Here is a 24,620-nt window from a genome sequence, read left to right as displayed (position 1 = left end):
CAAAAGTCAAGTTGAGTCTGAACCCCCCTCCCCCCCCCCCCCCCCTGCAGAGCAACCGGGCCCCGTGGCAGAGTTCAAGGCCACGAAGACCACGAAGGACTGCATCGTGCTGGCCTGGAAGAAACCACTGGTCGACGGCGGCAGCTTCGTCACGTCTTACATCCTAGAGCAGAGCGAGGGCGAGGACAAGTGGACGGAGATCCTGAAGGGCAAGACCACCTCCCACACCATGGGGGAGCTCACCGAGGGCACCGAGTACCTGTTCAGGGTCAAGGCCCTCAACCAGTCTGGGGAGGGACCGCCATGCGAGCTCACTGTTATCGCCAAGGACCAGTTCGGTAAGAAACAACCATTTCATTGAATGTATTACCTGGCTTTACCCAAATGTCAGATTTATTTTTCTGCAAATACATTATTAGAATTACAAATAAAGCATTCTTGATTGACAGTCAAATATTCTATGTACAACTCTTTTCAAAATGGCTGATTAATCCCAATCTAACTTTTAGACTGCTGCAATATCTAAATGTCACGCAGAGCTTGTTCTCCAGACAGTGTGGTCCAGATGTTAGTCTAACGTTGACTCTTTGTACCTCAGTGCTGCCTGACTGCAACCTGAGTGCCCTGCATGACGGCTGCTGCGTGGTGAAGGAGGGCAGCACCACCCGCATCAACATCCCGCTCATCGGCACCCCCATCCCCACCGTCACCTGGAAGAAGGGCGACACAGGGATCGGCGACACCGGCAGGATGTGTGTGGAGTCGTCTACGGGCGTCACCACGCTGCTGATCAGAGACTGCCAGAGAGGAGACGCCGAGACCTACAAAATCCACGCCCGCAACAACGCCGGCTCCAAGGAGTGCAAGTTCACTGTGAAGGTGGTGGGCAAACCCGGCATCTGCACCGGACCCATCAAGTTCGACGAGATCACGGCCGACGGCATCACGCTGGAGTGGGGCCCGCCCACAGATGATGGTGGCGCCGAGGTGTCCAACTACATCGTGGAGAAGAGAAGGACCACGGACAACAAGTGGGCCACGGTTGCGTCCGCCCTTCAGAAGACCAGCATGAGGGTGATCCGGCTGCACGACGGCGTGGAGTACATCTTCAGAGTGTTCGCAGAGAACAAGTACGGGGTGGGCGAGTGCCTGAGGTCCGAGCCCGTCATCGCACAGCATCCCTTCAGTGAGTGTCACGTCCTTTGGGTTATTGTGCCTCCATAACACATCTTCAAATCAAATCAAATCAAATCAAGTTTTATTTATAAAGCACATTTAAAAGCGATTTTTGGTCGAGCCAAAGTGCTGTACATGTAATAAAAACACATTACTACAATCACAATAAAAGACAATAAATTACAACAGATATATATAAAAAATAAAACACAGGGAAAAGTCAGGAGTCGTGCTCCGCTCTGACTAGAAGGCCAGAGAGAAGAAGTGTGTTTTTAGTGTAGATTTAAAACCCCCTAGGGTCTGGGCCGACCTCACATGGAGGGGCAGAGTGTTCCAGAGCCTAGGGCCAGCTGCTGAGAAGGCTCGGTGCCCTCTGGTTTTGAGCCTGGTCTTGGGCACTACCAGCAGTAGCTGGTCAGCAGACCTTAAAGCTCTGGCTGGGGTGTAGCGCTGGAGGAGTTCAGCTATATAGGCCGGAGCCAGCCCATTTAGTGCTTTAAAAACAATTAAAGGAGTTTAAAATCAATTCTGAACCGAACTGGAAGCCAGTGCAGTGAGGCCAGAATAGGGGTGATGTGGTCACGCTTTTTGTGGCCAGTCAGCAAACGTGCAGCTGCATTCTGGACTAGCTGCAGGCGTTTAATTGAGGCCTGGTCCATACCCACATACAGAGCGTCGCAGTAGTCCAGTCTCGAGGTTACAAAGGCGTTAATAACCCTTTCTAAGTCATTAAAAGATAAATACGACTTGGTTTTGGCCAATAGCCTTATTTTAAAAAAGCAGGATTTGACTACAGTGCTGACCTGCTTGTCGAATTTAAAAGTGCTAGTGAAGGTCACTCCATCTTCTTTTGAGATGTGTGGAAAGAAAACATCCATTATCCACCATCAGGAGTTCCTTCTACTAACGTTGTCTATCTGTGTATGTGGTGTCTTCCCTTAAGGAACAACGTTTTGAGGCGACTTTCTACCATTACATCTGAAGAATATAACCTGGCACAAGACTTTAACGAGTCTCTGTGGTTTATTCCTTATTCCTTTCCTAATTCTTCCACCTCCCTTTCTGTTTCCGCTCCCTCCAGATGTGCCCGAGGCTCCTGCTCCTCCAGTAATAGCAGAAATTCGCCATGAGATGGCCATGTTGACCTGGATGGATCCAAAGGAAACCGGCGGATCCCCAATTACTGGTAAAACTTAGCCTCTACTGTCTCCCTTTCCAGCCTAAACATGGAACATAACAGATGTATGTGATAGAAAGCAGTTGAATAGCATGATCCTGACCAGAGCTTGTGGGTTCTCTGCAGGGTTCCACGTGGAGTTCAAGGAGAGGAACAGCCTGATGTGGAAGCGAGCGACGAAGACTCCTCTGAGACTGAGGGAGTGCAGAGTCACCGGCCTGATCGAAGGACTGGAGTACGAGTTCAGAGTGATGGCCATGAACATGGCCGGCCTCGGCAGGCCAAGCAGGGTCACAGAGGCTGTGGTTGCCCTGGATCCTATTGGTGAGTTGAGCAGCTTTCATTTGTGTCCTCTCTTAGAGTGACAACAACATTCTTCTTGTTAATAGAATACTAAATACTTGAATGGGAAAAACTGAAAATGCTGTTTTTCACCCTTTTTCTGGAGATGTGGGGTCTTCTCAGGGGGCTCCAGACTGTTTTAGGGAAACCCACAGTCTTACACTTTGAAACACTTTTTAACACCTTTACTTGATGTCCTGTCAGATCCTCCTGGCAAGCCTGAAGTGATCAGCATCACCAGGAACACGGTCACTCTCATGTGGACCGCTCCCAAATATGATGGCGGCCACAAGTTGACCGGCTACATGGTGGAGAAGTTAGAGGCTGACGGCAAGGCCTGGTTGAAGGCCAATCACGTCAACATCCAGGGCTGTGCCTTCACCGTCACCGACCTGACGGAGGGAGCTCAGTATCAGTTCCTGGTCAAGGCCAAGAACTCTGCTGGAGCTGTCAGTGTTCCTTCAGAGACCACTGAGCTTGTGGCTTGCAGGGATGAATATGGTAAGCTGAGCAGTAAACTTAGTAAGGTAGTTCAAAACATGTGCAATCTTTTTTATTTAAATTCAACTCAATCCTCCCTCCGCAGAGCCCCCGACCATCACTATTGACCCGGACATGAAGGACGGCGTTTCAGTGAAGGCAGGGGACACCATCGTGATCAGAGCCTCCAAGATTTTGGGCAAACCTCTCCCCACTTCTGCGTGGTCCAAGGGAGGCCGTGAGTTTAAGAGCTCGGAGATCGTCTCCATCACCACCACCCCCACATCCTCCACTCTGTCAATCAAGTACGCCAGCCGGAAGAACACCGGAGAGTACACCATCACCGCCAGCAACCCCTTCGGCATTAAGGAAGAACACGTGAAGGTGAAGGTCCTCGACGTGCCCGGACCTCCAGGCCCCATTGAAGCCAGTAACATTTCCGCTGAGAAGTGCACTCTGACCTGGCTGCCACCAGACGAGGACGGAGGCTTCTCCATCAAGTCCTACACCCTGGAGAAGAGAGAGACCAGCCGCCTGCAGTGGACCAAGCTATCAGAAAACATCATGGACTGCAGATACATCGCTGCCAAACTGATCAAAGGCAACGAGTACATCTTTAGAGTGTGTGCCGTGAACCAGATTGGCACTGGAGACGCCAGCCAATCTGCTCCAGTCAAAATGATTGACAGCTTCCGTAAGTTTACATGTTTTTGTGTTTATATATCTCTGATGTTTTATTAATGGAACTAAAGGATTGAGTGATTCAAGGCATACCTGACACATGCTCTTTGTTTGTGTCCCCAGGTGCACCAGGACCACCCTCAGTCCCAGAGGTTGATAACATCAGTAGGAATGCTATCACCATTTCATGGAGGAGACCAGTACAAGACGGTGGAAGTGACATTAGAGGATATAGTGTAGAGAGGAAAGAGAAGAAAGGAATGAGATGGGTGAGGGCCTCCAAAAGGACGGTCCCTGACCTGCGCTTTAAGGTGCAAGGCCTGACTGAAGGAGTAGAGTATGAGTTTAGAGTGACTGCAGAGAACAAGGCTGGATTTGGGGAGCCAAGTGAGCCATCGGCACCTGTGATGACCAAAGACATTGTCTGTAAGTAAAACTGGACTTATCACATCATTCAGAAATCAATTTAAAGTTGCATACTCTGAAAAGTACTTACTTTCACTTTAACACCTGCTTTTTCTTGTTGATTAGATCCCCCTGGACCTCCATCCAACGCCAGACTCACAGACACCACAAAAACCACAGCTTCCTTAGCCTGGGGCAAACCCCACTATGATGGCGGCCTTGAAGTAGATGGATATACTGTTGAGTACAAAAAGGAAGGTCATGATGACTGGGAGGTAGAGACACCGTATCCAGTGAAAGTTACAGAATACGTTATTGGCAAACTTCAGAAAGGAGGGAAATACCACTTCAGGATTATCGCTGTAAACTCAGAGGGAGTTGGTGAGCCTGCAGAGATTGAGAACGTGACTGAACTGGTGGACCAAGAGTCGCTGCCAGACTTTGAGCTGGATGCTGAATGCAGGAGAACCCTGGTGGTCAGATGCCGTGCTTCAATCCGGTTGTTTGTACCCATCAGAGGTCGTCCCGTTCCCGAAGTAACCTGGAGCAAAGATGATACCAACCTGAAACAACGTGCACACATCGACACCACAGAGTCCTACACCCTCCTGGTTGTTCCTGACTGCACCAGATACGATGCTGGAAAGTACAACCTTTGTCTTGAGAATGTTGCCGGAAAGAAGACAGGCTTTGTTAATGTGAAGGTTTTGGACACACCAGGACCACCAGTTAACGTCATACCTAGAGAGATCACTAAGAACAGCATCAGCCTCCAGTGGGAAATCCCCATTATCGATGGCGGTTCTAAGATCCATAGATACGTTATTGAAAAGAGAGCGGCCACCAAGAAGGCCTACACAGTGCTCAGCACTAAATGGCAGAAGTGTTCCTTCAAGTTTACAGACCTTGAGGAGGGAGCATACTACTACTTCCGTATCTCTGCTGAGAATGACTTGGGCGTAGGCGAACCCGCTGAATCCCCTGAGCCAATCAGGGTGTCCCAGTCCCCCTCTGCACCAGAGAACTTGTACGTCACTGATGTGACAGCTGACAGCGCCAGCCTGTCATGGACCAAACCCCTGCACGATGGTGGCAGCTTGATCACTGGATACGTTATTGAATCCCAGAAGAAAGATGGGGAGTGGGTCCATGCAGCCGCCATCAAGGCTCTGGATTACACTGCCACAGATCTGGTCGAGGGTGCAGAATATACATTCCGCATTATGGCCGTCAATGCATCGGGCAGGAGCGACCCGCGTGAGAGCAGGCCTGCCATTATCAAAGAGCAGACTTCAGCTCCTTCCTTTGACCTGCGTGGAATCTACCAGAAGACGGTCATTGCCAAGGCAAGGGACCGCCTCAAGGTGGAGATTCCTGTTCTTGGCAAACCCAGACCTGTGGTTTCCTGGAAGAAGGGAGAAATAGCGCTCAAGGAGACACAAAGAATCAACGTTGAAACCACACCAACATTAACTATCCTGAACATCGCTGAGATCAAGAGGAGCGATGGAGGCCCGTATTCCGTGACTGGGAAGAACATGCTGGGTACAGTGACTGAGACAATCACAGTCCTGGTCCACGACATTCCCGGTCCTCCCACTGGACCCATCAAGCTGGAGGAGGTCTCATGTGATTATGTTCTCATGTCCTGGGAGGCACCAGAGAATGACGGAGGTGTTCCTATCAACAACTATATTGTTGAAATGAGGGACACTACTGGTACTTCCTGGATGGAGCTGGCAGCAACAGTTATCCGCACCACATTCAAGGCAGCCAAACTCAACACTGGAACAACATATCAATTCCGTGTCAAGGCCCAGAACAGATATGGCATTGGACCGTGCATTGTCTCTGAGCAAGTGGTTGCTGCCTATCCATTTGATGTGCCAGGCCAGCCAGACACTCCTGTGGTCACATCTTTCAACAAGGATGCAATGACTCTGAGCTGGAATGAGCCTTCCTCTGATGGAGGCAGTGTCCTCATTGGCTATCATGTCGACAGAAAAGAGAAAAACAGCATTCTGTGGCAGAGGATTAGCAAAGGTCCTGTTGTTGGAAACATCTTCAAATCAACCGGACTTGTTGATGGCATTGCATATGAACATCGTGTTACTGCTGAAAACATGGCCGGTCTCAGCAAACCAAGTAAACCCTGTGAAGCTGTGTATGCTTTGGACCCAGTCGACCCACCAGGCAGACCTGTGGCACTGAATGTCACCAGACATGAGGTGACTGTGTCATGGACCAGACCGGAGGGAGATGGTGGATTCTCCATCACTGGATACACAGTAGAGAAGAGAGAGATGCCCAACGGACGCTGGCTCAAAGCCAACTTCAACAACATCCTAGAAACCATCTACACTGTCAGTGGTCTGATTGAAGACGCTACTTATGAGTTCCGTGTGTTTGCCAGAAATTCAGCTGGTGCTCTGAGTGCTCCATCCCAGTCATCGGAGGCAATTACATGCAGAGATGACCTGGAAGAACCCAGGCTTGATGTTGACTCATCGTATAGCAGCACTGTTGTTGTGATGGCAGGAGAGTTGTTCAAGCTGGAGGCCAATGTTACTGGCAGGCCACTTCCATCTCTGGTATGGACCAAGGAAGGAAAGGAGCTTTTGGATACAGGCAAGCTGGAGATAAAGTCAACTGATTTCCACACAGTTCTTACAAACAAAGATTCCCTGAGGAAGGACGGAGGTGTCTTTATTCTGACTGCCAGCAATCCCGCAGGCTTTGCCAAGTTCACCTTCAATGTCAAGGTGCTGGACAGACCCGGACCACCAGACTCCCTCACTGTTACTGACGTCACTGCTGAGAAATGTGTCCTTAACTGGCTGCATCCATCACATGATGGCGGTGCCAAGATCGAGTACTTTGTCATACAGAGGCGAGAGACAAGTAGGTTGGCATGGACAAATGTGGCCACGGAACTTCAGGCAAACAGGTTCAAGGTCACTAAGCTTCTGAAAGGCAATGAATATGTCTTCAGAGTCATGGCTGTTAACAAATATGGCGTGGGTGAGCCCCTGGAGTCTGAAGCTATCATCTGCACCAACCCCTATGTCCCCAGCGACCCCCCACAGCAGCCTGAAGTCACCACCATTACAAGAGACTCCATGGTCGTCTGCTGGGAACGCCCCGAACACGATGGAGGCAGCAGATTGAACACCTACATTATTGAGAGAAGGGATAAGACTGGCATGCGCTGGGTGAAATGCAACAAGAGGACTGTCACTGACCTGCGTTTCAAGGCCTCGGGCCTCACACCAGGACATGAATATGAATTCAGAGTTTTTGCAGAAAATAATGCTGGTCTAAGTCAGCCTAGTCCCTCCAGTCCATTTTACAAAGCCGAAGACACCATTTTCCAGCCTGGACCTCCAGGGAACCCAAGAGTGCTGGACACAACCAAATCATCCATCACCCTTGCCTGGAACAAGCCTGTATATGATGGTGGTTCGGAAATCACTGGTTACATGGTGGAGACCTGCCTGCCTGAGGAGGATGAGTGGACAATACACACTCCCAAGAAGGGATGGACAGCCACTTCCTTCACTATTACCAACTTGAAGGAAAACCAAGACTACAAAATAAACATATGTGCCACTAATTGTGAGGGAGTTGGAGAGCCCGCTGCCGTTCCTGGAACCCCCAAGGCTGAAGACAGACTGCTTGCTCCAGAGATTGAACTAGGAGCAGAACTGCGTAAGGTTGTTGCCATCAGAGCCTGTAGCACACTCAGACTCTTTGTTCCTATTAAGGGCAGACCTGTGCCTGAAGTGAAATGGTCGAGGGAGCATGGAGAATCCCTGGACAAAGCCATCATTGAAATCACCTCATCATTCACCACTCTTCTGGTAGAAAATGTTGACCGGTTTGATGCAGGCAAATACCTGGTAACTGTAGAGAATGCCTCAGGAAGCAAAACAGCCTATGTTAATGTCAGGGTGCTCGACACTCCTGGAGCCGCTCAGAATCTGATCGTCAAAGAGATCACTAGAGATTCAGTTTCCCTCGTTTGGGATGCACCACTCATTGATGGTGGCTCCAGAGTTCGCAACTACATTGTGGAGAAGCGCGAGTCAAACAGAAAGGCCTACTCAACAGTCTGTGCTAGCTGTCATAAGTCTAGTTGGAAAATAGGAGACCTTGAGGAAGGAAAGATGTACTTCTTCAGAATCCTGGCTGAGAACGAATACGGCGTTGGCCTCCCAGTGGAGACTGTTGAACCACTTAAAGTGTCAGAGAAGCCTCTTCCACCAGGCAAAGTTACCCTTCTTGAAGTTACCAGCTCCAGCGTCTCACTATCTTGGGAAAAACCTGACCACGACGGTGGCAGCAGAATCTCAGGCTATATTGTTGAGATGCAGGGTAAAGGCAGTGAGAAGTGGACCCAGGTCATGGTGGTGAAGACCGCTTCGGCTGTTGTAACTGGCCTCACACAGGGAGAGGAGTATATGTTCCGCATCTCAGCCACTAATGAAAAGGGAGTAAGTGACCCACGTGCTCTTAGTGTGCCTGTGGTGGCTAAAGACCTAGTTATCACACCAACCTTCAAAATGGTTTTCACCACATACAGTGTGCTAGCAGGAGATGATCTGAAGATAGATGTACCATATGCTGCATGTCCCAAGGCTACAGCAACTTGGCTCAAAGATGGCATTGCTCTTAAGGAGACAACAAGAGTTAATGCTGAAGCATCAGACAACAACCTTCACCTGGTTATCAAGGAGGCTTGCAGAGATGATGTGGGCACATACACTATCAAACTGATCAACGCTGTTGGAGACGCATCCGCAGACATCAGTGTAGTTGTTCTAGATAAGCCTGGTCCACCAACCGGCCCAATTAAGATGGATGAAGTCACTGCTGACAGCGTGGTCCTGTCCTGGAATCAACCAGAGTATGACGGTGGTTGTGCCATCAACAATTACGTTGTTGAGAAGAGAGATACATCTACCACAAACTGGCAGATTGTGTCAGCAACTGTGGCCAGAACCACTATCAAGGCAGCCCGTCTGAAGACTGGAATTGAGTATCAGTTCAGGATTGCTTCAGAGAACAGATATGGCAAGTCCTCAATCCTGCTCTCTGAGACAATTGTTGCTCAGTATCCATTTGAATTGCCAAGCCAACCAAGTTCTGTTGAGGTCCAGTCAGCCACCAAGGAGAGCATGGTGGTTGTATGGGAAAAACCCAGCACTGATGGTGGAAGCAAAATTCTGGGCTACCACTTGGAACTCAAAGAGAGAAACAGTTTAATGTGGGTGAAACAGAACAAACAAATAATCCCAGACACCAGATATAAGGCCGTTGGTCTTGAGGAAGGTATTGAGTATGAATTCAGAATCTATGCCGAGAACATTGTTGGCCTCAGCAAAGCCAGCAAACTGAGTGAAATGCAAGTGGCAAGAGATCCTTGTGACAGACCAGGAAAACCAGAGGCTGTCATTGTAACAAGAAGCCAAGTGACACTCAGATGGACAAAACCTGAGTATGATGGTGGCATCATGATCACAGGCTATGTGGTTGAGAAGAAGGAAGGATCTGGCCGCTGGATGAAGGCCAGTTTTGCCAACGTCATTGAGACACAATTTGTTGTCACAGGACTTACTGAAGACCAGGTTTATGACTTCCGTGTCATCGCCAGGAATTCAGCAGGTGTCTTCAGCAAGCCCTCTGATACTACTGGGGAAATTACTGCCAGGGATGAGGTTGATCCACCCAAGATCGAATTAGAATCGAAATACTCCCAGGCTGTGGTTGTAAATGCTGGCGAGACATTCAGTCTTGAGGCTGGCATCTATGGCAAGCCTGTGCCCACAGTGACCTGGCTAAAGGAAGGTAAAAAGATGGCTGAAGCAGCACGCCTAGAGCTCAAGAACACAGACTTTAAAGCTCACATAACTGTGAAAGAAGCAATCCGTGTTGATGGAGGTCAGTACACCTTGCTGGTAAAGAATGTTGGAGGAGAGAAATCAGTAAACATCAATGTCAAGGTCCTGGACAGACCAGGTCCACCTGATGGCCCTATCTCCATCTATGGGGTCACCAATGAGAAATGCAGCATTGCCTGGAAATCTCCCCTCCAAGATGGAGGAAGCGATATCTCCCATTACATTGTTGAGAGGAGGGAAACCAGCAGACTGGTTTGGACAGTAGTTGAACAAAAAGTTCAGACACTGAACCTGAAAATCACAAAACTACTTCCTGGTAACGAGTACATCTTTAGAGTGATTCCAGTCAACAAATATGGAGTTGGTGAGCCTCTGGAATCTGAAGCCATGATTGCCAAAAATCCATTTGTCACTCCCAGTGCGCCAACAGAGGTAGAAGTCTCCACAATCACCAAAGACTCCATGGTGGTGACCTGGGACAGACCAACTAGTGATGGTGGAAACTCTATCCAGGGATACGTTGTTGAGAAACGTGACAAGGATGGTGTGAGATGGACCAGATGCAACAAGCGTACAGTTAGTGAGCTCCGCTTTAGAGTCACAGGGTTGCTTGAAAACCACAGCTATGAATTCAGAGTTGCTGCTGAAAATGCTGGAGGTGTTGGCACACCCAGTGAAGCAATCGTGTATTACAAAGCATTGGATCCGATCTTCAAAGCAGGCCCACCAAACAACCCCAAGGTGGTGGACACATCCAGGTCCACTGTCTCCCTGACATGGGGTAAGCCTATCTACGATGGTGGCTGTGAGATTCAGGCATACATTGTTGAGGCCTGCAATCAAATATCCGATGAGTGGGTTATGTGCACTCCTCCAACTGGAATCACAGAAACTAAGTTCACAGTAAAACAGCTTCTGGAGAAGCACGAATACACATTCAGAGTGTGTGCTATCAACAAAGTTGGAGTTGGGGAGCATGCTGACGTTCCAGGGAAGATTCTTCTGGAGGAGAAGCTTGAAGCTCCTGATCTTGACCTTGATACTGATATGAGAAAGATCATCAACATAAGATCAGCAAGCACTCTCAGGCTGTTCATTCCTGTGAGAGGTCGTCCAGCTCCTGAGGTGAAATGGGGCAAGGCTGAGGGCGAGATTAAGGAGACCGCCATGATTGACAATACAGGCAACTATGCTTCACTTGTCATTGAGAATGTGGACAGATTTGATACTGGCAAGTACACACTGACTGCAGAGAATGCCAGTGGAGTGAAGTCAGTATTCATTAGTGTCAGAGTCCTGGACTCACCTGGTCCACCAGCCAACTTCATGGTGAAAGAGATTACCAAGAATTCTGTTACTCTCACATGGGAGCCTCCAATTCTGGATGGTGGTTCAAAGGTTAAGCACTATCTTGTTGAGAAGCGTGAGAGCACCAGGAAAGTCTATTCTACCATCACAACCTGCAACAAGATGACCTGGAAAGTTGAGCCCCTTCCAGAGGGTGGAATCTTCTTCTTCAGAGTCGTGGCTGAGAATGAATATGGTGTGGGTCTCCCTGCTAAAACTATAGAGCCAGTTAAGATATCCGAGAAGCCTCAGCCCCCTGGTAAAGTCAGTGTTGTTGATGTCACTTCTAAAACTGTAACTCTCACCTGGGAGAAGCCTGAACATGACGGTGGCAGTAGAATCAGCTACTATGAAGTCGAAATGTCAACTAAGGACAGTGAAGCTTGGTCTCTGTGTGCTAGTGGAAAGTCACTGGAGACTGTAGTAACAAACCTTCGCAAGGGAGAGGAGTACATGTTTAGAGTGATTGCCGTAAATGACAAGGGCAAAAGTGATGCCAGACAACTGGCTCAGACTGTTTTAGCTAAGGACCTTGTGATTGAGCCTTCTGTTAGACCCACAATGAGCACCTACAGTGTCCAGGTGGGTTATGACCTCAAGATAGATGTCCCCACTGCTGGTCACCCAAAGCCTACCATCACTTGGACCAAGGATGGAGCAGCCCTTAAGCAGACCACCAGAGTCAATGTCACTGACTCAGCACGGACCACCACTCTCACCATAAAAGATGCAACAAGGGATGATGGAGGCATGTACAGCATCAATATTGCCAATGCCATGGCTTCCAAGGATGCCACTATTGAAGTGACAACCCTGGACAAACCTGGCCCAGCAACAGGCCCTGTCAAATTGGAGGATGTCAGTGCTGAGAGTTTAACTCTGACCTGGGAACCTCCTACATATACAGGTGGCTGCCCAATCTCCAACTATGTGGTTGAGAAGAGAGACACAACCACAACCAACTGGGTTGTTGTTTCTGCAACTGTGGCCAGAACGACTCTAAAAGTGGCCAATCTGAAGACAGGCAGTGAATATCAGTTCCGAATCTATGCTGAGAATAAATATGGAAAGAGCTATGCAATTGATTCAGAGCCTGTTTTGGCACAGTATCCGTTCCAGGAGCCTGGACCACCAGGAACACCATTTGTGTCTTCGTATTCTAAAGACTATATGGTGGTTGAGTGGCACAAACCTCCAACTGATGGAGGCAGTGCCATCTTGGGATACCATCTGGAGAGAAAGGAGAAGAACAGCATTCTTTGGACCAAGATCAACAAAATGCTAATCCAAGACTGCAGGTACAAATCTACTCCTCTTGAAGAAGGCATTGAGTATGAGTACAGAGTCTATGCTGAGAATATTGTTGGCATTGGAAAATGCAGCAAAGTCTCTGAGGTGTATGTGGCTCGTGACCCATGTTATCCTCCTGGCCGCCCTGAGGCTGTGATTGTGACCAGGCACTCAGTGAAGCTGAGGTGGACAGCTCCAGAGTATGATGGCGGAAGCATAATTACTGGCTACGTAGTGGAGAAGCGTGACCTTCCCGAAGGAAAGTGGATGAAGGCCAGCTTTGCAAATGTCCTTGACCACGAATTTACAGTAAGTGGCCTGACAGAAGACAACAAATATGATTTCAAAATAATTGCAAGGAATGGAGCTGGTGCTATCAGCAAGCCCTCTGAAAGCACGGGATCCATCACAGCCAAGGATGAAGTCGACCCACCCAAGTATGAGACCGATTCTATGTACAACCAGACAATTGTTATCAATGCTGGAGAGAATTTCAATCTCGAGGCAAGTGTTGGAGGAAAGCCCATCCCCACAGCTCAGTGGTTCAAGGGATCTGTTGAAGTTGAAAACTCATCAAGAGCTGAGATCAAAAACACAGACTTTAAGGCTTTGCTTGCTGTGAAGGATGCCATTAGAGTGGATGGTGGACAGTACACACTTGTTCTGACTAATGTGGCTGGATCAAAGACTGTCCCATTCAGTGTGAAGGTCCTGGACAGACCCGGCCCACCAGAGGGACCTCTTACTGTCAGCAATGCCACAGAGGAGAAGTGCTCACTGTCATGGCTGCCACCCAGGCATGATGGAGGAGCTGGCATTTCTACCTATGTCATTCAGAAGAGAGAAACCAGCCGCCTGGCATGGACTGTTGTTTCCAGTGACTGTGGAGCTACCATGTTCAAGGTTACCAAACTGTTGAAGGGCAATGAGTACATCTTCAGAGTCATGGCTGTCAATAAATATGGCTTGGGTGAGCCTCTTGAATCAGTGCCAGTTATCATGAGAAATCCGTTCGTTACCCCTAGCTCACCTCAGGAGCTTGAGATCACTAACATTACCAGGGACTCCATGACCGTCTGCTGGAACCGCCCCGAGAGCAATGGAGGCAGTGAGATTGTTGGTTACATTGTTGAGAAAAGAGACAGAGCTGGAGTGAGATGGACCAAGTGCAACAAACGCAGAGTGACAGACCTGCGTTTCAGAGTAACTGGTCTGACTGAAGACCATGAATATGAGTTCATGGTATCTGCTGAGAACGCAGCTGGAGTGGGTAAGCCTAGCCCACCTTTACCCTACACCAAAGCCTGTGACCCAAGCTTTGAACCGGGCTGTCCTTCCAACGCCCATGTGGTCAGCACTACTAAGGACACCATCAGTCTGGCCTGGCACCGTCCTATCTATGATGGTGGTTGTGAGATTCAAGGATACGCTGTGGAAATAACCAAGGCTGAGGAGGAGGAATGGAGCTTATGCACCCCACCCTCTGGAGTTAAGGATCCCAAGTTGACCATCACCAAGTTGATTGAGCACCAGGAGTACAAGCTGCGCATATGTGCTATCAATAAGCTTGGTGTTGGTGAGCCCACAGAGATTGAGGGAGTCGTTAAACCTTTAGATAACATTGATCCTCCAGAGGTGATTCTGGATGCAGTGCTCAGGAAGGGAATAGTTGTCCGTGCAGGAGGCTCAATGAGAATCTGCATACCATTCAAGGGCCGTCCTACTCCGGAGATCAGCTGGGCCAAGGATGGCGGAGAACTGACCTCTAAAGCTCAGATAGACTCTGGTGAAGAACAAACACAGCTAACCATTGACATCTGTGACAGATATGATGCTGGAAAATACATCCTCAACTTGGAAAATAGTGCTGGCACCAAATCTGCCTTTGTTGCTGTCAAAGTTCTGGACACTCCAGGTGCCCCAGTGAATCTGACAGTAAAAGACATTAAGAGGGAAAGTGTCGCCCTCACATGGGAGCCTCCTCTTATTGATGGCGGTGCAAGAATCAAGAATTACCTGGTTGAGAAGCGTGAGTCCAACAGGATTGTTTACTCTAACGTGGAGAACAAGTGCACAAAAACAAGCTATCGTATCACAGGTCTTACTGAGGGAACTGTCTACTATTTCAGAATCTTAGCAGAGAACGAGTTTGGCGTGGGAGAGGCAGTTGAGACCGAACATGCAGTTAAGACCTCAGAGCCTCCACTATCAGTGGGTAAGGTCACTTTGACTGAAGTGACCAAAACCTCTGCCTCTTTCTCCTGGGAGAAGCCAGTCCATGATGGAGGCAGCAGAATTAATGGCTACTACATTGAAATGCAGCCTGTGGGTTCAGAGGAATGGGTAGTAGCCGCCACAACCAAAACTTGCGAGGGCACTGTCCTAGGTCTTAGTTCAGGCCACGAGTACCTGTTTAGAGTGACAGCTTTCAATGAGAAGGGCAAGAGTGACCCCAGGCCTCTCGCTGCCCCCGTCACAGCCAAAGATGTAACTGTCCTGCCCGGGTTCACGATGTCAGCCAACACATTCAGTTTACAGACTGGTGAGGATCTGAAGATTGAGATTCCAGTGATTGGACGCCCTGCCCCGAAGGTCGAATGGAGTAAGGGTGGGCAGGCTCTTAAGGAGACAACCAGATTAAATGTAACCAGCACATCCACATCTACCAAGCTGTGCATCAAGGAGGCAAATAGGGAGGACTCTGGTAAATACACAATCACAGCAACCAGCAGTCTCGGAACAGCTACGGAGGAGATGACTGTCGTTATTCTTGAAAAGCCTGGCCCACCCACAGGCCCTGTAAAGGTTGAGGAGGTGAGCTCTAACTATGTGCTTATCTCCTGGGAGCCACCAGTGTATACTGGAGGCTGTCAGATCAACAACTATATTGTGGAGAAGAAAGACACCACAACAACAGCATGGCAGATCGTGTCTGCTACTATTGCCAGGTCCACCATCAAAGTCACCAATTTGAAGACTGGAATTGAGTATCAATTCAGAGTGTCTGCTGAGAATAGATATGGAAAGAGTTCTGCCATTTTCTCTCCCAACGTTATTGCTCAGTATCCATTCAGTGAGCCTGCTGCCCCAGGAACACCAATTATTTCTGCTGCAACCAAGGATAACATGGTTGTTGAGTGGAAGGCCCCCACCAACAACGGAGGCAGCCCCATCCTAGGCTATCACCTTGAGAGAAAGGAAAAGAACAGCCTTTTGTGGACAAAACTCAACAAGCTTCTTATCCCAGACACACGCTTCAAGACTACAGAGCTGGAAGAAGGCATTGAGTATGAATTCAAAGTCTTTGCTGAGAACATTGCTGGAGTCAGCCCAGCTAGCAAGGTCTCTGAGTGCACAGTAGCCAGGGATCCTTGTGACCCACCAGGCACTCCTGCGGCCATTGATATAACCAGAAATCATGTGGCACTTCAGTGGACCAGGCCTCAGTATGATGGAGGCAGTGCAATCACTGGCTATTTCATTGAGAGGAGGAAGCACCCAGATACCCGCTGGATGAAGGCCAGCTTCACCAACATCATTGATACCAATTACATTATCACTGGCCTCACTGAGGACTGTGTTTACGAGTTCAGAGTCGTTGCAAGGAACGCTGCTGGCATTTATAGCAGTCCTTCTGAGAGCACAGGAGAAATTACAGCTAAAGATGAAATTGAGGCACCAGAGGCCATCTTGGATTCTAAATTCAAGGATCTGACTGTTGTTAGTGCTGGAGAAACATTTATTATCGATGCTGACTACACTGGCAAGCCTCTGCCGGAAGTCTCTTGGTTAAAGGAAGGAAAGGAGATTGACCAAACCACCCCAAGAATGGAGGTCAAGACCACACTCACCCGTACCATCCTCACAGTCAAGGAATGCATCAGAGTGGACGGTGGGCACTTTGTCCTCAAACTTGTCAATGTGGGTGGAATCAAGATGATCCCAGTTAATGTTAAAGTTCTGGATAGACCTGGTCCTCCAGATGGCCCGCTAGAAGTCAAAGGGGTCACATCTGAGAAATGTTATCTGCACTGGAGCCATCCCTCACATGATGGTGGAGCCAGCATCTCTCACTACATCATTGAGAAGAGAGAGACCAGTCGCTTGTCATGGACCATGGTTGAGCCCATGATCCAGGCTATCAGCTACAAAGTCACAAAACTGCTGCCTGGCAATGAATACATCTTCAGAGTCACTGCTGTGAATAAATATGGTATTGGGGATCCTTTGGAATCTGCGCCTGTCATTGCTCGTAACCCCTTCACCACTCCCAGCGCCCCGTCCACCCCAGAACCAAGCGTTATCGCTCGGGACTCCATCGTGCTAACATGGGAGAGACCAGAGAATAACGGAGGATCTGAGATTGATGGTTATGTGCTTGAAAAACGTGATAAGGATGGCATCAGGTGGACCAAGTGCAACAAAAAGAGGCTGACTGACCTGAGATTTAGATGCAGTGGCCTCGTAGAAGGACACTCTTATGAGTTCAGGGTCTCAGCTGAAAATGCTGCTGGTGTTGGAAAGCCTAGTGCACCATCTGAATACATCAAAGCGTGTGATGCCATTTATCCACCGGGATGTCCAAATAACCCCAAAGTCACAGATCATTCGAGCACCACAGTCTCTTTGTCCTGGTCCAGGCCTATCTATGATGGTGGAGCACAAATCAGCGGATATGTTGTGGAAATGAAGGAGGCAGCAGATGATGAATGGGTCACTTCTACACCACACAGTGGTGTTCATGCCACCAACTTCACCGTAAAGCACCTTAAGGAGAATGCAGAGTACAACTTCCGCATCTGTGCTGTCAACTGTGAGGGAGTAGGAGAGCACGTGGACCTACCAGGTTCTGTGATTGCTGCAGAGAAGCTGGAGGCTCCTGAGATTGAACTTGATGCTGATCTGAGGAAGATGGTCAATGTTCGGGCCACCGCCAACTTGCGCCTGTTTGTGCCAATCAGAGGAAAACCTGAGCCTGAAGTCAAATGGTCAAAGGCTGATGGAGTTTTGAATGAGCGTGCCCAGATTGATGTCACAAGCTCTTACACAATGCTGGTGATTGAAAATGTCGATAGATTTGATACCGGCAAATATGTACTGACCCTTGAGAATCTCAGTGGCTCTAAATCAGCCTTCATCAATGTCAGAGTCCTCGACTCTCCCAGTGCTCCTACCAACCTGGGGGTTAAGGATGTCAAGAGAAATTCAGTCTCCATCTCCTGGGAACCTCCTCTTATTGATGGTGGGGCTAAGATATCACATTACATTGTGGAGAAGAGAGAGCAGAAGAGAATGGCTTTCACCAGTATTTGCACCAACTGTGTGAGGAACTCGTACCTTATTCCTGACCTTCAGGAGGGAGGTCGATACTATTTCCGAGTTTTGGCTGTGAATGAGCTGGGAGTAGGTTTGCCTGCATCCACAGATCAAGTCAAGGTTGCTGAGGCTCCTTTGCCCCCTGGCAAGATTGTCCTGGTTGACGTAACCCGTCATACCGTCACTCTTTCATGGGAGAAACCTGATCATGATGGAGGCAGCAAGATAACAAGCTTTATGGTGGAGATGCAGCCCAAGGGAGATGACAAATGGACTGTGTGCAGTGAAGCCAAAGCACTGGAAGCTACTATTGGAGGTCTCACAACTGGAGAGGAATACACCTTCAGGGTTACTGCTGTGAATGATAAGGGAAAGAGTGATGCCAAGCCCCTGGCCAACCCGGTCTTGCTGAAGGACATCACCACAAAGCCCTTCATTAGCCAGTTGTACGACACATACAGTGTAAGAGCAGGTGACGACCTGAAGATTGATGTTCCATTCAGAGGCAGACCTCAGCCTGAGGTGTCCTGGAAGAAGGACGGCCATGTGCTTAAGCAGACAACCAGGGTAAATGTTCTTAATTCCAAGACCTCATCCAAGATTACCATCAAGGATGCAACCAAGGAGGATGTAGGAAAGTATGAGATCACTCTGACAAACTCAGTTGGCTCAAAGACAGCTGAAACCTCTGTTGTCATCCTGGACAAACCTGGCCCACCCAGCAACATTAAATTTGATGAGGTGAGTGCTGACTTCATCAATCTGTCTTGGGATGCTCCAATCTATGACGGAGGATGCCAAATTAACAACTATGTAGTGGAGAAGAAAGACACTACCACCATTGCATGGCAGATTGTCTCAGCCACAGTAGCCAGGACTTCAATCAAGGTCAATCGTCTCAGTCAGGGAACAGAGTATCAGTTCCGTGTTGCAGCTGAGAACCGTTACGGCAAGAGTTCAGCAATTGACTCTGCTCCCGTTGTTGCTCAGTATCCCTTCGAGCCTCCTGGCACTCCTACCAACGTCCGTGTTTCCCATGCCACCAAGTATGGCATGCTTGTGGAATGGGGCAAACCTGCCAGTGATGGTGGCAGCCCTGTAACTGGTTATCACATTGAATGCAAAGACCAAAGCAGCATCCTGTGGACCAAGGTCAACAGAGGTCTGCTGGCTGAGAACCAGTTCAAGATGACAGGCATTGAAGAAGGCCTGTTTTATCAGTTCAGAGTCTATGCTGAGAACATTGCTGGAATTGGTCCATGTACTAAAGCCTGTGAACCTGTAGCAGCCAGGGATCCATGTGAATCTCCTCATAACCTTCGAGTCACCAACATTACCAGGACCTCTGTTTCCCTCTTCTGGGAGAAGCCTGAGTATGATGGTGGAGTGAAGATAACTGGTTACATTGTTGAGCTTAGAGAACTTCCCAATGGCCGCTGGCTTAAATGCAACTTCGCCAACCTGCAAGACACCTACTTCGATGTCACAGGCCTCACAGAAGATGTCCAATATGACTTCCATGTCATCGCTAAGAATTCTGCAGAGCTGTTGAGTGATCCCTCAGAGAGCACTGGTCCTGTCACAGTCAAGGATGATGTAGACCCTCCCACTATTATCCTGGAAGAAAAGCTCAGACAGCTGGTTGTCATTAAGGCTGGAGATATCATTCGAATTGATGCTGAAATCTCAGGCCGTCCACTCCCTGTTGTCACCTGGTATAAGGATGGAAAGGAGATTGAGGCCAAGGCCAGATGTGAAATCACTTCCACCAACTTCACAACCACACTGATAGTCAGAGATGCTATCAGGAGGGACTCCGGCCAGTATGTCTTGTCTCTGCACAATGTGGCAGGAACCAGGGCAATGGCTATCAACTGTAAGGTTCTGGACAGACCTGGACCTGCTTCAGGACCAATGTCAGTGTCTGGCCTCACAGCAGAGAAATGCACCATAATGTGGGGTCCTCCTCAGGAGAACGGTGGGGCTGAAGTCATGCACTACATCGTTGAGAAACGCGAGACCAGTCGCCTTGCCTGGACACTCGTCTATGCTGACATGAAGGCAACAACTTGTAAAGTGACCAAGCTGCTCAAAGGAAATGAGTACATCTTCAGAGTTAGGGGAGTCAACAAATATGGGGATGGTGAGCCCATGGAGAGTGAGCCAACAAAGGCCATTGATCCATTCACTGTTTCTGCAGCTCCCACTAATGTTCAAGTCACCTCAGTTACCAGTGAGGCAATGACCATCTGTTGGGAAAGGCCAACCTCTGATGGTGGCAGTTCTATCTCTGGCTATGTCATTGAAAAGAGAGAGAAGACTGGCCTTCGCTGGTGCCGTGTCAACAAGAAACCTGTTTATGACCTTAGAGTCAAGGCCGGAAACCTTCGTAATGGCTGTGAGTATGAGTACAGAGTGTTTGCAGAGAACTCCGCAGGCCTCAGTGCTTCCAGCACCACTTGCCCACTGGCCAAAGCTGAAGATCCACAGTTCCTGCCCTCTCCTCCTGCCAAGCCTAAGATCATCGACTCTTCAAAGACAACAGTCACCCTGTCTTGGAATAAGCCACTGTTTGATGGTGGAGCACCTGTGACAGGTTACAAAATCAAATACAGGAAGTCTTCTGATGATGAATGGATGGTTGGAGTCCATAATACCAAGAACACAGAGTTCTCAGTGGGGGGATTGACACCTGGAACTGAATATGTGTTTGTTGTCAAATCCATCAACAAGATTGGAGCCAGTGAGAACAGTGCTGAGACAGACCCACAGGTGGCCAAAGAAAGAGAGGACGAGCCAGTCTTTGAAATCAGCAATGAGATGAGGAAGACCCTTATTGTTAAGGATGGTAGCTCATTCACCATGAAAGTGCCTTTCAGAGGCAAACCCATCCCAAGTGTTTCATGGTCTAAGGCTGATGTTGACCTTAGAGTTCGTGCTGTCATTGACACCACAGACACCTTCACCTCCATCACCTTAGAGAAAGCAACTCGCTACGACTCTGGCAAATACGTCATCACCTTGTCAAGCGTATCTGGAACTGCCTCGTTGACCCTCAATGTCAGAGTCTTAGATTCCCCAGGACCTCCTTGCCATTTGGAGGTCAAGGATGTGACCAGAACCTCTGCTTCTGTCACCTGGGACACTCCTGAGAATGAGGGAGGAGGACCAGTCAAGAACTACCTTGTTGATTTCCGTGAGGCCAGCAAGAAGGGCTGGACCAAGTTGACTGACACATGCCACAGACTTACATACAAGGTGTCGGACATGCAGGAGGGAGGAGTATTCTACTTCAGAGTGACAGGCGAGAACGAGTATGGTGTTGGTGTCTCTGCTGAAACCAAGGAAGGAACAAAGATCACAGGTAATGAATTTAAAATCAGGAAGATTATTGATTGGCACTGTCACAACATTATACCATAATATTGAAATAAAACACATGATGTTCTCTTTACCCAGAAAAACCAACCCCACCAGCAAAGCTAGGTGCAACTGATGTGACCAAGGAGAGTGTGGCCCTGGCTTGGGCCAAACCAGATCACGACGGAGGAAGCAGAATCACTGGGTACCTGGTGGAGGCTCTGGAGAAAGGCCAGGAGAAGTGGGTGAAGTGTGGTGTGACCAAGTTCATCCACTTCACAGTGTTTGGTCTGAGGGAGAATGCTGAGTACTTCTTCAGAGTCAGAGCAGAGAACCACGCTGGCTTCAGTGATTTCAAGGAAATGCTCACCCCAGTGGTGCTCAAGGACCAGCTCGGTAAGTAACACATCTTTCAGGTTCAAGAAATAACAGTCAGCCGATAAAGGCATTGAAGCAGGATTTGCTTCCCTTGCTTCATCTCTCCTTGTTCCTTTTCTCTCCAGAATCTCCTGAGATGAACATGAATGACTTCCCACACAACACAGTGTATGTAAGAGCCGGCTCCAACCTCAAGTGTGAGATCCCACTGACAGGCCGGCCTTTGCCTAAAGTCTCCCTGTCCAAGGATAACGTGTTACTCAAATCAACCATGAGGTTCAACTCTGAAGTCACCCCTGACAGCATCAAGATCACTTTGCGCGAGAGCATTGCTGGAGACTCAGGACGCTACGATATCATTGCCTCCAACTCCAATGGAACCACCACATCATTCTTAAATATTGTTGTTCTGGACCGCCCCAGTGCTCCCATTGGACCTGTGCAGATGTTTGACATCACAGAGGACAGCGTGAGCCTGGAGTGGCTCCCACCAGCATATGAAGGTGGCAGCCCTATCACCAACTACATCATCCTGAAGAAAGAGGTAACCTCAGCCAACTGGGTGGAAGTCTCTTCTGCTGTGGCTCGCTGCACCATGAAGATCATGAAGCTGACCACTGGTCTAGCGTACCAGTTCAGGGTCAGAGCTGAAAACAAATATGGCACCAGTGAGCACATTGACTCAGAAACTGTTGCTGTCAACCTTCCTTACAGTAAGTCATCTTTGCTTCCATGTTGTGTGTCACATGATCATTTTGTACACATTTGTTCTCTTTTATGACATTAACCCTCTTCCAATCTGACTGTTACCTCACAGCTATACCTGAAGCTCCATCGACTCCAGAGATCACTGCTGTTACCAAGGAGACCGTCACTGTCGCCTGGAACGAGCCTAAGTCAGACGGTGGCAGCCATGTGTTTGGCTACCATCTCCAGATGAAAGACAGGAACAGCATTCTCTGGCAGAAAGTCAACAAAATGGTGATCCGTGCTGCACACTACAAGGTCACCGACATCAGTGCTGGACTCATTTATGAGTTCAAGGTAGCAGCAGAGAACGCTGCTGGAAACAGCCCCTTCAGCAAGGTTTCTGATGCAGTGCTGGCCATTGATGCCTGTGGTGAGGGGGAAATAATAACATGTCTCTAATATTCAAGAACATCTGATTGAAGTCATTAGCAACAGTTTCTTACTATGGCTTCTTCTTGTGTGTTCCTGCAGAGCCACCCATCAACCTTCGCATTAGTGACATCACCAAGCACTCCATTAGCCTGGCCTGGCAGAAGCCCAACTACGATGGCGGATCCTCCATTAATGGATACATCATTGAGAAGAAAGAAGGCGTTAATGCCAGGTGGTCCAAGGCTAACCTCACCAATGTCACAGACACCCGCTACACTGTGACTGGCCTCACCCAGGACGAGACGTACGAGTTCAGAGTCATGGCCAAGAATGCCGTCGGTTCAGTGAGCAACCCATCCATGGTGGTTGGACCAGCCACATGCGTGGATACCTATGGTAGGCCTTTATTTATTATTTAGCATTTTACTCCTGTGGTTTGCTATCACATTTAGTGCATCAACTGGGAGTCAAGGGAATATACGTGTGAAGAATTGTGACACAAATTAAAATAGATATCATATTTGAGTAGAACACGCAACAATCCTTGCTATTTTCTCTCTCTCTCTCTATATATATATATATATATATATATATATATACTATATACATCCTTATTTGAACTCACACACCTGTATTTTGATTTATCCAGGTGCCCCAGAGATTGAAACACCTCAAGAGTACTTCAGTGAGGTCAAGTACAGGGCTGAGTCCAATGTGGAGCTCAAGTTTAACATCATAGCCAAACCTGCTCCCACTATTGAGTGGTTTAAGGATGGCAGGGAGCTTGCACCGACCAGCCAGCTCACCTTCAAACACACATTTGAGTCCACCAGTCTGTTCCTGAATGACACCACTCGTCTGAACTCTGGAACCTATGAGGTCCGGGTAAAGAACTCCATGGGATCTGCCTTCGCCAATGTTAGGCTGCTCATTCAAGGTATTTAAACATTTCAAAACTATATCCATGAATGTGGCATAACATTTATTGAAATACTGTTTTGACCATAACATGCACGAATATGTCCTTTCACCATCCAGACAAGCCAGGCCCCCCTGATGGCGAGATTGAGTTTAAGAAGGTGACAGCCAACACTGCCACCATCATGTGGTCTCCTCCTTCCGATGAGGGCGGTGCCATGGTGTCACATTATATTGTGGAGAAGAGGGAGACCAGCCGGATCATGTGGTCCATTGTCTCAGAAAAACTGGTCGACTGCATTGTTAACGTGCCCAGACTCATCGAAGGAAATGAGTACATCTTCCGAGTCCGTGGAGTCAACAAGTACGGCATCGGAGACGCACTGGAGTCCGAACCTGTCGTTGCAAAGAACGCATTTGGTAAGGAAACAGAATCAAAAACACAACTGTTGTTCAACGTATGAATTATTTTATGTTATTTTTAGTACCAAACTACACTTTGAAGAGAAGCATTTCACTTCATCTAACCTGAACATTTTGATTGTGTACAGTTCCTCCTAGCGAGCCATCCAAGCCTAAAGTGACCATTATCACCAAGTCCACCATGACCGTGATCTGGGAAAGACCAGCAGCCGATGGAGGCAGCGACATTGACGGATACTATTTGGAAAAGAGGGAGAAGAAGAGTCTGCAGTGGTTCAAGGTTTGTTTGCCGACCTACATTTACA

General features: G+C 48.5%; 1 protein-coding gene across 1 annotated transcript in view; it reads left to right on the top strand.

Annotated features, from left to right (window-relative positions):
- Positions 1-24,620, top strand: part of LOC117490100 (titin-like) — a 241,720-nt gene that overhangs the window by 187,720 nt on the left and 29,380 nt on the right. The window contains 15 exon segments of the mRNA XM_034139686.1: positions 51-338; positions 599-1,186; positions 2,258-2,362; positions 2,480-2,677; positions 2,900-3,196; positions 3,282-3,869; positions 3,980-4,282; positions 4,388-21,478; positions 21,574-21,870; positions 21,978-22,565; positions 22,670-22,972; positions 23,074-23,370; positions 23,624-23,911; positions 24,013-24,312; positions 24,444-24,595. Coding sequence (XP_033995577.1) covers positions 51-338; positions 599-1,186; positions 2,258-2,362; positions 2,480-2,677; positions 2,900-3,196; positions 3,282-3,869; positions 3,980-4,282; positions 4,388-21,478; positions 21,574-21,870; positions 21,978-22,565; positions 22,670-22,972; positions 23,074-23,370; positions 23,624-23,911; positions 24,013-24,312; positions 24,444-24,595 — 21,683 coding nt within the window.

The sequence above is a fragment of the Trematomus bernacchii genome, unplaced genomic scaffold, assembly GCF_902827165.1.
Source record: "Trematomus bernacchii unplaced genomic scaffold, fTreBer1.1, whole genome shotgun sequence".
In the NCBI taxonomy this organism is placed as follows: domain Eukaryota; kingdom Metazoa; phylum Chordata; class Actinopteri; order Perciformes; family Nototheniidae; genus Trematomus; species Trematomus bernacchii.
Note: the sequence above shows the minus strand (reverse complement) of the source record. Positions and strands in the feature narration are given on the sequence as shown.